Source organism: Mytilus californianus, unplaced genomic scaffold (genome assembly GCF_021869535.1).
Source record: "Mytilus californianus isolate M0D057914Y unplaced genomic scaffold, xbMytCali1.0.p SCAF_44, whole genome shotgun sequence".
Lineage (NCBI taxonomy): Eukaryota > Metazoa > Mollusca > Bivalvia > Mytilida > Mytilidae > Mytilus > Mytilus californianus.
The window spans coordinates 916,587-927,928 of record NW_026262695.1 but is presented as its reverse complement, the minus strand read 5'-3'; the positions used below and the strand labels follow the sequence as shown (position 1 = coordinate 927,928).

The 11,342-nt window shown below is 32.0% G+C and overlaps 1 protein-coding gene across 1 annotated transcript; it reads right to left on the bottom strand.

Annotated features, from left to right (window-relative positions):
- Positions 1–519: 519 nt before the first annotated feature.
- On the bottom strand, positions 520–9,753 carry LOC127699932 (uncharacterized). Its single transcript, XM_052203310.1, has 7 exons — positions 9,662–9,753; positions 8,820–8,931; positions 8,233–8,364; positions 6,907–7,089; positions 6,039–6,164; positions 3,041–3,097; positions 520–599 (listed from the first exon to the last, which is right to left on the bottom strand). The coding sequence occupies exons 4-7, from the start codon at positions 7,079–7,081 to the stop codon at positions 520–522; spliced, it is 438 nt and encodes a 145-aa protein (XP_052059270.1). The 5' UTR covers positions 7,082–7,089; positions 8,233–8,364; positions 8,820–8,931; positions 9,662–9,753.
- Positions 9,754–11,342: the final 1,589 nt, after the last annotated feature.

Sequence of the window (11,342 nt, the reverse complement as noted above, 5' to 3'; positions counted from 1 at the left end):
AAAACTATTGTTGCCATATTCGCTGAATCATTACTTTTAAAAATTCCAATTCGTCTACAAAACAATATTTAATCCGTGTAATTTGAAACAGAACAAACATTCAAACATTAAATTGAACTAAAGTTTCTTTACAAAGAGCGTGACATATAACAGTTTTTAACTTATCTTACTTGCATGTGTTTTCAATTATAGATTTCTATTTGCAATTATAGATTGCCAGACCGAACAAAATCGAATATGTACCAACTATGTCAATTTAAGGATATCAATTGCTTCCCTTCATGATCTAAGAATCTTTCTCGCATATATATACATTTGTTTAATTTTTAAGTAAAAAATATGAGGAATAAGCCCCTTTTTACCTCAGGTGAACCCTCAAAGTGTCAGGTGCATATCAGTTAGATACTAAGTCATAGAAATTATTAAACTTCTGTTTATTTCATTGCATAGATTTGTATCAGAAATTGCTTTCACTTTGAGGTTAACCTTGTATCTATTTGTATTTATATCGTATAGATTTTACCTCACTTTGCACAGAATAACAGTAACACCTATCAGTAAAACAATGACAGCTCCGACAGATCCACCTACAATGGCCCCTGGATCAAAAATAGTAAAAATAAAGTACAGAAACACATAATTCTGATTTAATTGCGAAATACACTTTTTATTTCAATGTTACATTTAAGAAACTATTTGGAAATGCTAAATGCAAATTATTATTTAATAAAAATCGTCTGTTAGCATGAAAGAGAACTACAGAAAAAAAGAATTGTGAAAGAGAATATATATTTAAGATCAAACGGAGCCTTTGTTTATGAATCATATTAGAGTTACAACAAATATATGGTAGCCTTTTTAAATGTAATAATGGGCAAATCGAGAATTATTGGAAGTTTGAAACATTCATACATCTTTAAAGAACTGAAGAAAAAAAAAACAAAAAAAGGAGTCAGGCCAAACTTTAAATCAAAGCTTTAATTCAAAAATGAATTAGACAACTTAAAACTACAAATTTTATTTAAATGGTTCTATTTTTTACCCCTACATAACAAAACTGCAATGCAGAGAAATAACATTTAGGCGGAGAATTCGATAAAAAATCCAATGAAAAGACAGATAAAAATTACAATTAAAAATCAATTGTTTTTTGTAATTTTGAGGTCTTTCCGCATTTTCATAACTTATTTTTTGGGGTCGTTGGTTTTGTTGGATGTACAAACAACCAAACAACTTACTTTAGATGCATATCAATTGGTTGGTTGGTTTGTTTTGATAGTTAATAGGTGTGTATGTGTCTTGATGTCTTGTTCGAATGAAGGGTTGATTTGTTGATAAAAATTTTGCATACTGGCATATTATCAGGTTTCACAAGTTTCACATTCAATAATCGATGATTGGTTTTGTTAGTAGAAATGATTGATTGCGTTATCGATTGATTGATTGATTAATTATTGGTTCTTTCATTTATTAGTTGAATTATTTCTTTGATGCTACCTTGCTGAATTAAATGTATGTAAGACGTCAAATTGCACATATTTAACACACATTGTACCTAAAGAAACAGATTAACACATCCCCTCCCTTCTCACCAAACTAGACACGCAGTAGTGGGGGCAGTGTTTTGACTAAATGCATAGAATATGATATCTAAGAACAAGCGAAGAAGAAAGAGGGAGGGCGTATGTCTCGTTTCTGCTCCTTGCAACAAGTTTATCTTGTATTTAAAATAATGTTGTGTCTTGCTTGAAACGTGCAAGGCTTGAAACACCCTACCGTATAATAGCATCATTGAATCCTCCTTTACAAGTTTTCCTTTTTTGTCTATGAAACCAAGGAATTTATGTTTTATTGATTTGTTGTGTATGCAGTTTGTTTAATTTGGTCCTTTAATTTGCTCTATTTACTTTACTTGAACTTGATTTTGTTTAATTATATTTCAGGGCTTGCGCAATTCTCGTCACAAGGTTTAACTATACTGGCGGACACTTAGTTTATTTATTCCTTTCCAAGTTAGGACTTTGAACAGACCACATGTGTATCGACAGACTAACACGCTAACTATTGATTTTTTTAATTTCAGTTAATTGACGTTTGATCAAAGAATACGAGCAATGTTTAATAGATATTTAATCTGGTGGAATTAAACAACACTTTTATCGATTATTTTTTTTTAAAATGTATATATTTCAATAGGTGTTACGGTAGCATATGGATCGAACTTTTTTTCAGTTACGACAAGTCGCGACTTACAATTTGGTAACTTTTTCGTCGATTTCTATAACTGCATTTGAGCAGTAGCGATGAAAGAAAACAATGTCAAAATTTAAACATGGCCTTGAGCTCTGACCTGGATCATTTTTTTTATAGGGATCAATGATTTTAAATCAAAAGACCCTATGTCTCGTTAACTGTCTTTGAATGAGTAGTATCAACACATCATTTATGCCGAGCACAAAAACGGAATTTTTATAACATGTTGCCAAATCTCCTTAGTTCGAATTTAGTAGATCATGTTGAGGAAGTAACTAGTGTTTTAGGGAAAAAGGATATACAATATCTTTTACAGTTCCTGAGAAGTTGCGATGACAAGAAAATTGTACACGGGGATAAATTTTTCAAGTTGAAAAGTGAGTTTAAAAAGCACAATAACTTAAAGATTGCCAATTCGACAACTCAGTAATTGCCAAACTATATGTTCATGTTCTGTCTTTAACAATGAGGCGAAATGAAATCAGGATAACTGGACGGATAAGCAGTAAATATCAATGTTTGACATAACACAACAAATTATCACTTTACAATGCTATTGATATTTATTTAAAGTCTTTACATCTTCTATCAATTTAGAAATTGCAAAATCATATGTGAAGATCTAAATTATAATTCGTTAAACAGACAGTTTCAGGAAGTCGACAGATTCGTTTGAATGAATGATAACAATCCCATTGACAAGCAAGAAATAACTATTTAAAAATGTGTTAAACGGGGTAGGGCGCCTAAATATGCAAATCGAGAAAACATATAACAAATCATTTACCGTAATTTGCATCTGTTGCTACTTCCATGTGGTATGTGTTTTCAACTGTAGAGGTATCTGAAGGAAATAAAGAATGTATAAACTTACTTGACAATACACTTTATATATAGGTTATCTGACGTATCTATCCTCTCATTACAAAAATGAAAATAAAATAATAGCACAAAAAATGTTAAAAGTAAGTGGAAATAATAAGATAAAACACAAAAACACATCATTTCTTTATTCTGTATGAAAATAGAAAAACAAAAACCAAAGGATATGGGGTATACAACCATAACACAAAATCAATACATGCACAGTAATAAATACACAAAGAGGAGAAGCACAGCGCTGTAATTTCTGTTCTTCATCTCGTAATCACAGTGAAGCTTTCTACACGGAGCAAAAACATCAAACATCACGGCAAGTTTATCTACAAATGAATAAAATTCCTCTCTAGATTGTTTTAACCTTTTTATCAAAGATCTAGACTTATTTGAGTTCTGCTATTTTAAAATCCAACATGGCAACGACACCCGTTCTACATTCTATACGAATATGCATTTCTTTTAAAACTATTGCTTCAGACATATATTTAAAAATTACAAAACAGATCGAAGATTAATGTTAGTTTGTATTTACTTTTCCATAGCTTTGAAATGCTGTTCAAATACACATCCCTGGTCATGGCTTTGTGTCATCAATGCTCTTCATCTTTAAGCCTGGCACCTTTGATAACTATTGTCGTAATGTTCTATTGTATTGTTTAGTTGTGTGTTTCTCTGTCCTGTATGTTCTTCCATTTATTTGTATTGTAGTCCTATCATATAATGTTGTCATTTTAGTGTGATATTTATCATTGCCATTAACGCGGGTGGTTTGGCTAGCCACAAAACCAGGTTCAACCCACCATTTTTTTCTTAAAATGTCCCGTACCAAATCAGGAAAATGGCTATTGTTGTCTTATAGCTCGTTTCTGTGTGTGGTGCATTTTAGTGTTTCTGTTGTGTCTTTGTTCTCCTCTTATAGCCAAGAACACGATTCTCCAGAAATTATGTAAGTCGGATTACCCTTATTGTTGTGAAATAAGTTGCTCATCAAAGACTACGTTCCTTCGTCTAATCTCTGTGCCTGATAGCACTGATATTAACTGATAGCACAAGACCTATTTCTGACTTGAACGCAGTTTGACTTTTGTTTTATTTAATTTGTCTTATCCTTAATAAAATCCCATTAACTGTCCGCTTATCAACAAATTTACAGAGAAACCTTCATGTCTTAAAATCTCAATCCGCTCAAATATGGTAAGTTAGTTGTCTCGGTAATATGTGTCCGTTTTGGTGAAACTATTTCAAGAACACCAAGCACATTAATTTATGCGGTTTTCGTTATCCGAGTTTTCAAATATTTGAGCGTTTTTCAAATGGAGTATTGACTCAATACCTCCTCCAAACCCCGAAATGGATATTACTTTTGCCTCTTAGGGTTTTACCTCTAGTGGCCTCGCTACACCCTCAACCTAAACGAGCGCTGAGCCCCTTCATCGAAAAGTATGTGTGCGTCCATACTCGCTTGAGCTTTCGAAGACATTGTGGCTTTTGAGATTTGAGTAGAACTTATGAATCTGTAGTACAGTCATTACTGATGCGGTTTTAGCTACACTTTGCTGATCTGATGAGGTAGATTTGTTATCATAAGAATCATAATTCGAAGTACCCGAATACGAAAACTGATTCTTACTTACGGGACAAATACTGGTATGGCGTTTTTGTCCGCACTGTTTATACGCCCAATACTCGGTGGTTGCTAAGACAATTAAAACACGATTTATTTCTTCTGCTTAAGAATTTCAAGGCGGGTTGTTTGATCAATTACTTTCGTGCATGTATGTTTGTTTAGAATAATAAGTATAAGTAATGCACAATACGATTCCTGACTCTGACCTATTGATCCTAGTCCTCAATGAGCATTTCTGACTTGTCATAAAATCTGCGGCATGAATGTACTGTGTTGTCCTCATGCACCTGTGTATGTTTTTCTCTATTTTTTCCCAAATCGCTGACCATTTGATGCATCTATAGCTTTACTGTATTTCAAATGTGTATGTGCAAATCCCGAAACGTAGTCAAAGCCTCGTTTTTAAGCAGTGATTTGAAGTAGTTGGACGTCTGTTTTGTAGGTAATGCTATGAATAGCTGTGTTGTACGATTCCAATAATTGCCAGTTAATAACATGCAACAGTAGTATACCTCTGTTCAAAAGCGTAAATGTTGCCTTCTAATTTCGAAAGTTATAACTTGGGCAACTTGTGAAGATATTAAATGCTGTTATACGAGCGTACATATGCTGCGGATTAAATGATGCTGTTTGGTTTTTATTGAATAAAAACTCTCCACTTAAGGGTTAAATTAACTGTTTGTTAATGGGAGTAAAACGCTAGTACGTATGGTTTTGTTTTTGTTTAGACATTTTTGTCGGCTGATAAATACCTTTTCCAAAATAGCCAAAATCATCTCTGTCAATTTGTCGTGAGATTGCACATTTTTAGTTCTCAGCAAAAAGCTTTGTTAGAGCACAACTGTGTCTCGAACATGTGTCTTTTAATTTTGTAGACATTTTCCAGCAGTCACGACATCATTATATTGTAAAGAAAACGAAACAAAAGTTGTATTACGGTAGTCACATTGAGGTAATGAGTAACTCCTAACTATCCCTATCAACGTCCACACAACGTCTCCTTAAAGTTCGTGTGTTTTTCAACAGCACCTGTCGTGTTGATCATTTTAGTACAATCCCTGAGATAAGTCTAATTCGGTAGGTTACATTTGGGGAACGACGATTGGAACATATCTGTATATATGTAATGTGAAATTTTGATTTTTAGGTTGTGTATTATGGACGTTTTATCTGGTTCTTTTAATATGCCTCAGCAAATAGAAAAAGGCATCTGCATATAACAACAAAAAAAAAGAATCATCAAATAAATTTATATAGAAGGATATAACAACATATTTACCATTTTTGCAAACAAACCATTCTAGTTTTATAGAGCAATTCTGCCAATGTATATTTAACATCTTTTCCCCTTTATTATCAGAAATGTTTGCAGATTGGCAAAATTTAGGTACAGATGTCGTGTCAACTACAACGAAAAAATACATTTCATTTATACATATCATTTTAAGTTAAAAGGAGAATGGTGATGTGCAAGCAAGACAAATATATATTCCTTGAAAATATGTACACAAAAAAACACACAATTAATTTTTAACCAATCTACTATCATGATATACTTGTAGCATATATTTTAACATTTGATTTAATAACTTGTTAGTTAATGAGAAAACAGTTCACAGGAACATATATCATCCTATTTAGACAAATATTCTGCGTATTTTGCAAAAAAGTATCAAATACCAATTCTCAAGTCTGTATAATGACTGGTCTTGCCGCCAACCGAACCCGGAAAAGCGCCAAGGCGGCCATTACAATATATCTAGACTACTAACTACTTATGAGATAAACTTAAGAAGGTTCACAACCAGTAAGGTTAAAAATTAGATTATAATAATGGAAAGCAAAGACATATGCAACAACAAAAACAATTTGATGTAAGACGTAAACGTAGAACAAGCAAACCACATCAAGTTAGCTGATTTGTTGTTTTGCCAACAAAAGGCAGGATATTTGTCCAAAATCTCCAATGGACAAAGCAGATCACGATATTATTCGGTTATTGTCACAAATGCTTAAAAATGAGAAATCCCGTGGGAATATAGTTATTTGTTTTGGCGCCATATCATGTACATAGCAGTCACTTTACGACGATCTTAATCAGATGACTGTATTATCATACATTTCAGTTTAGATTGGACATAAAATACCTAATGTTCGTTCCACTTCTATTTCTTCTCTGAAAACATTTGTCCAAGCAGGTGAGGTTAGATTTTGTGCAAATTGTTGACAGGCATTAGAATGCAATAATAGCTTGTCCTTAGTCCAACAGTTTTCAAAAGTGTTAGTCTGTTGGAGACCCCAGAATTTCGAAGTTGACTGCATTCCATCTTCTGAATTCAAATAATGTTAAAATTGGAATTCTATTTAAGAATGAATATACAAGTTCACAAACAGAAATATGCGAATTAGGTTCAGTAAAAAAGTCATCTATATTAATATAACATTTAAAAAAACTCAAGTACTAAAATTATTTGTTCTATATATAGTCCATCTATATGATAGTTATTCAATTTTCTTAATTTATATTATTTAAGTTTAAAAACCGGTTAAAACACCGAATAATAAATTTGACCTTAACCATATACCATATCTTTCCTTTGTGTTACCTTTTGGAATCTATTAGGTTAGCCTTCCATACATTAGTATATATCTTCGAGGTTATACTCGACATGTTAGTTACAAAAACACTTTGTTCGTGCAATAATCATGTCATTGAATACATCTTTTTCTTCAAAAATTGTTTTTTTTTTCTTTACGAAACAATGTTTTTAACAAACACTTAGCAAAGAATGCGTCTAAAATGTGTTCAACACTTTAAATAATTATGTAACAACCTTAATATGTATGTTGAGTATAACATTTTTAAATTTCGACCGGGAAACGTTGATGTAGGTTAACAATTGTGATCTTATTGAAAAATCCGAATTGATCAAATGCAATAAAAGTGCACGATGTGGACTTCCATGGAAACGGAGTTTTTTTTTTTAGTTTCTATCATGATGAGCTTCTTTATCAAAATGAGATGTAGCTGTGACCTTTTCATTGCAATGCAAGTATCTTAGTAATCATTTTTTGAATATCATCTCTTTTGTGTCATTCAAACGATGAAATTGACAATTCGAATACTGTTCACATCAATACAAACATACAAAGAACAGTCAAAACTATTTATTAGGTTCTTGGAACTTTAGTTATATCAGAAACAGAACACCAAGTATGTCAGAAACAATGTCATTATATACTATCAACTATTGAAATGTTAAACTGAACATTTATGATACATACGTCTTTGTCACGACACTTGTTTGAAAAGAATTCAAATTATGTACTAGTATTATCATTGATAACCTTAAAACGTAAAATCAGTAATATTGATACAATGATTGTAATACATTGATATTGAATACTGTTATATGAGTACACAGAATTCCTTAGTAATCGTAAGAGATGAGAGGGATACACATAAAACTTACCACATAAACCTTTAATCGAGTTATCGCCTTTACAGCTGGTTGCTTTTACATGTACAACATTGGGAGGAGTGCATGTCAATGTCGTACAAAGTCCATTATTGGTTCCAGATGTTATTGTTGTACCATTATAAACTAAATAGAAATATTGAAATACACAGTATTACACGTTAAATAAAACATTTTAACTTTACGGAAGAATCATACAGAAATATTTAGGATAATACAATGATGTATGATGCAAGCATTTTTACTTTTTAACATAAGCAAACACCGTTGTCATCTTTGTTTTTGATTTCGCAAAGCAATACAGTAATCAATTTATTCAGAGTGATTGAGATGATTGAAGATCTAGACGGACATTGAGTTGAAATCAAAAAGACGACATAGGATACTCAGTATTACAGAAGAAACAAATACTAACTTCCCAGATTGCTATTTCTTACACGTGTGTAAGATTCAATTTTGAAGAATACTGACGGCCTTGAAAACAGGATTCATATGATGGTTGAATGATAACTTACTAGATGTAAACACTGGTTTTGTTTATTTTACTTTTGAAAAATAAGCCAGCAGTAAAGGTTACTTACCCTGATATACTAATGCTGCTTTAGTAGGTTTTTGTAGGCACGAAGAAAGGTTTGTAGCATTGGTGAATTGTACGTCGTTGTTGTTTAAGCAGGAACATGCACTGTCTTCTTTCTAAGAGGTAAATCAACAATGTGAATTTACATTTAATAACGCAGAATGATTTACATTCTTATATCTGCATGAGTAAAGCTTGTATCTATAAGCCATGAGAAAATTATTGAAGACAGTCTGCTTATTTGCCTAGGTCCCGATTGATAACATTCAGACTATTAAAAATACCAAAATTTTTTAACCACAGTTAAGAATAATCTTTTCAAATTGTCTCCTTTTGCGTGATTGATTTGACCTTGAGACTGTTTTGATTGAAACGTCACAGATAAGCTTAAGTCAAGCACGAATTGAATACTCAAGGATAAGTCTGGTATATACATGTATGATGACTTTTAACACCCATTATATTAATGCAATTGCTTCTGAACGTTTACGTGGTAACACACATATCACTGATTTCTGTAAATATACTGTTCATCGAATGACAAAATTGAAATCAAATAACAACAACAAATAATTGTATGCCTTGTGTCCTTTTCATTTCATTTGTTGTGTCATGTTTTTGACATATGGTTTTGAAGTCCCTAAGGACCGGTGGTTGCTATATTTTTGTAATACATTTTGCTGACAAAAAATCTGAGCTTGCAATTACTTCCAAACAATTAGTCGCTTGATTTCGCTCCCATAATCGTCTTATACATATTTTCAAAACACAATTTACTTAATTATATTAAATGATGAACAGATAATTTTACCAGATGATACAAACATATTGATTTATGATATTTACATTATAACTGAAATATCCATTTGTTGAACATTCTCGTTGACACAATCCGACTGATGTTACGATTATTTTAGTACTTGGTTCCTTGGTCAACGGAAAACAACCTAAAATATTAATGGTAAAAGTTCCCTTGTTATTTGACTAATTTTTTTGTCGTAATCCATTTCAAATTTTATAATAAAAATCATCACATACATTTTGTTGCAGAGTTTGAATATAATTCATATCGGGTGATTAATACACTTAATACTTACAATGTATGTGTCAGATTATAAGTACATTTGTTGTACGTACATAATGTATTCATAACAATATGTGCGTACCACAAATATGTACATAATGTGCACCCCTACTGACTGAATTTATTTGTACTCAAATGCCTTCTCCAAGACAAAAGAGCAAATTTTCAAGTTCTTCAAATTCATTTTTAGATGTATTGATGATGTCCTGTCACTCAATAACCCATATTTCATAGAGTAATTGCATTCAGGATATAGTAACAAATTTGACATTCATTATATCAATTAAATTAAAAGCTTATTTGTTGATCTTTTTCTTGATATTGACACTAATGGAGGACTTTACACTAGGATATATCATGTAGACGTGATGATATCAGTTTCCCCATTGTCAATTTCCTATTTCTCAAAAGTATCAAAAGTTTGATCTATCGTATACCGTTTATCATGTCATTTATTATATAACATGTGTCATCATATTGAATCAAAGAAAAGTTGAAATTAATAACACAAAAATTATTCAATGGATACTAAGAATTCAACTTTATAATTTACTTATATAGGACAATGGAGATTAAAAATTACACCATTGTAATCCCTTTTATTTTCCACAAAATAATAATTCCAATACTTAATAAGTTCCGGATATCATCCGACATCGAAACCAATATTATGTGTCACATGTAGTTTCCGGTTTTAGTATAGTAAGAGAACTAGGATGGGTTTAAATGGAAAGATTTTGAAGGCAGAGAAAAATGTGGACATTATAATCAGCCCGACTTTATCATAAGACAATACGAATACTAAACATGGACCTGCAGGTGTATTCTAGTTGAATGTAGTATTCATTCTTTGAAAGTACATGACGAATAAAAGTAGTCCTGAATGATTATATATAAAAATAAGAAGATGTGATATGATTGCCAACTATCCACAAGAGACCAAATGACACAGAAATTAACAACTATAGATCACCGTACTGCTGTCGATAATAAGCAAAGCCCATACAGCATAAATAGCCATAAAATGCCTCGAAATGACATATGTAAAACAATTGAAACGAAAAAACTAACGGCCCAATTTATGCACAAAATAATGAACGAAAAACACACATGCTACACAGCAACAAAGGACAACCACCGAATTACAGCTTCCTGACTTAGACAGCCACATACACAATATGGCGGGGTTAAACTCGTTTGAAGGCGCCAACCTTCCAATTAACCCCGGACAGTCGTGTACCAGTACAACATAAGAACAAACTATAAAAATAAGTTGAAAAATGCTTAACTTATCAGATGGATACAAATATAAATACATCTAAGAAAAAAACAGAGTGGACGTGGACGGGTACAGCCACACAACATAAAGACACTAAGAACAGATCCGAGGGTAATCGCAGTTACTAACAGCTAGTTGAAAGCCAATAAAAATAAAGAGAGAAA

Bases quoted from the DNA above. Each gene is read 5' to 3' on its own strand.
- LOC127699932 (XM_052203310.1), bottom strand. From the start codon at position 7,081: ATGCAGTCAACTTCGAAATTCTGGGGTCTCCAACAGACTAACACTTTT. The intron at 6,165-6,906 runs GTATTTTATGTC...TTTTCGTTGTAG, and splicing joins AGAAGTGGAACGAACATTAG to TTGACACGACATCTGTACCT. The intron at 3,098-6,038 runs GTAAATATGTTG...TATTTCCTTCAG, and splicing joins ATGGTTTGTTTGCAAAAATG to ATACCTCTACAGTTGAAAAC.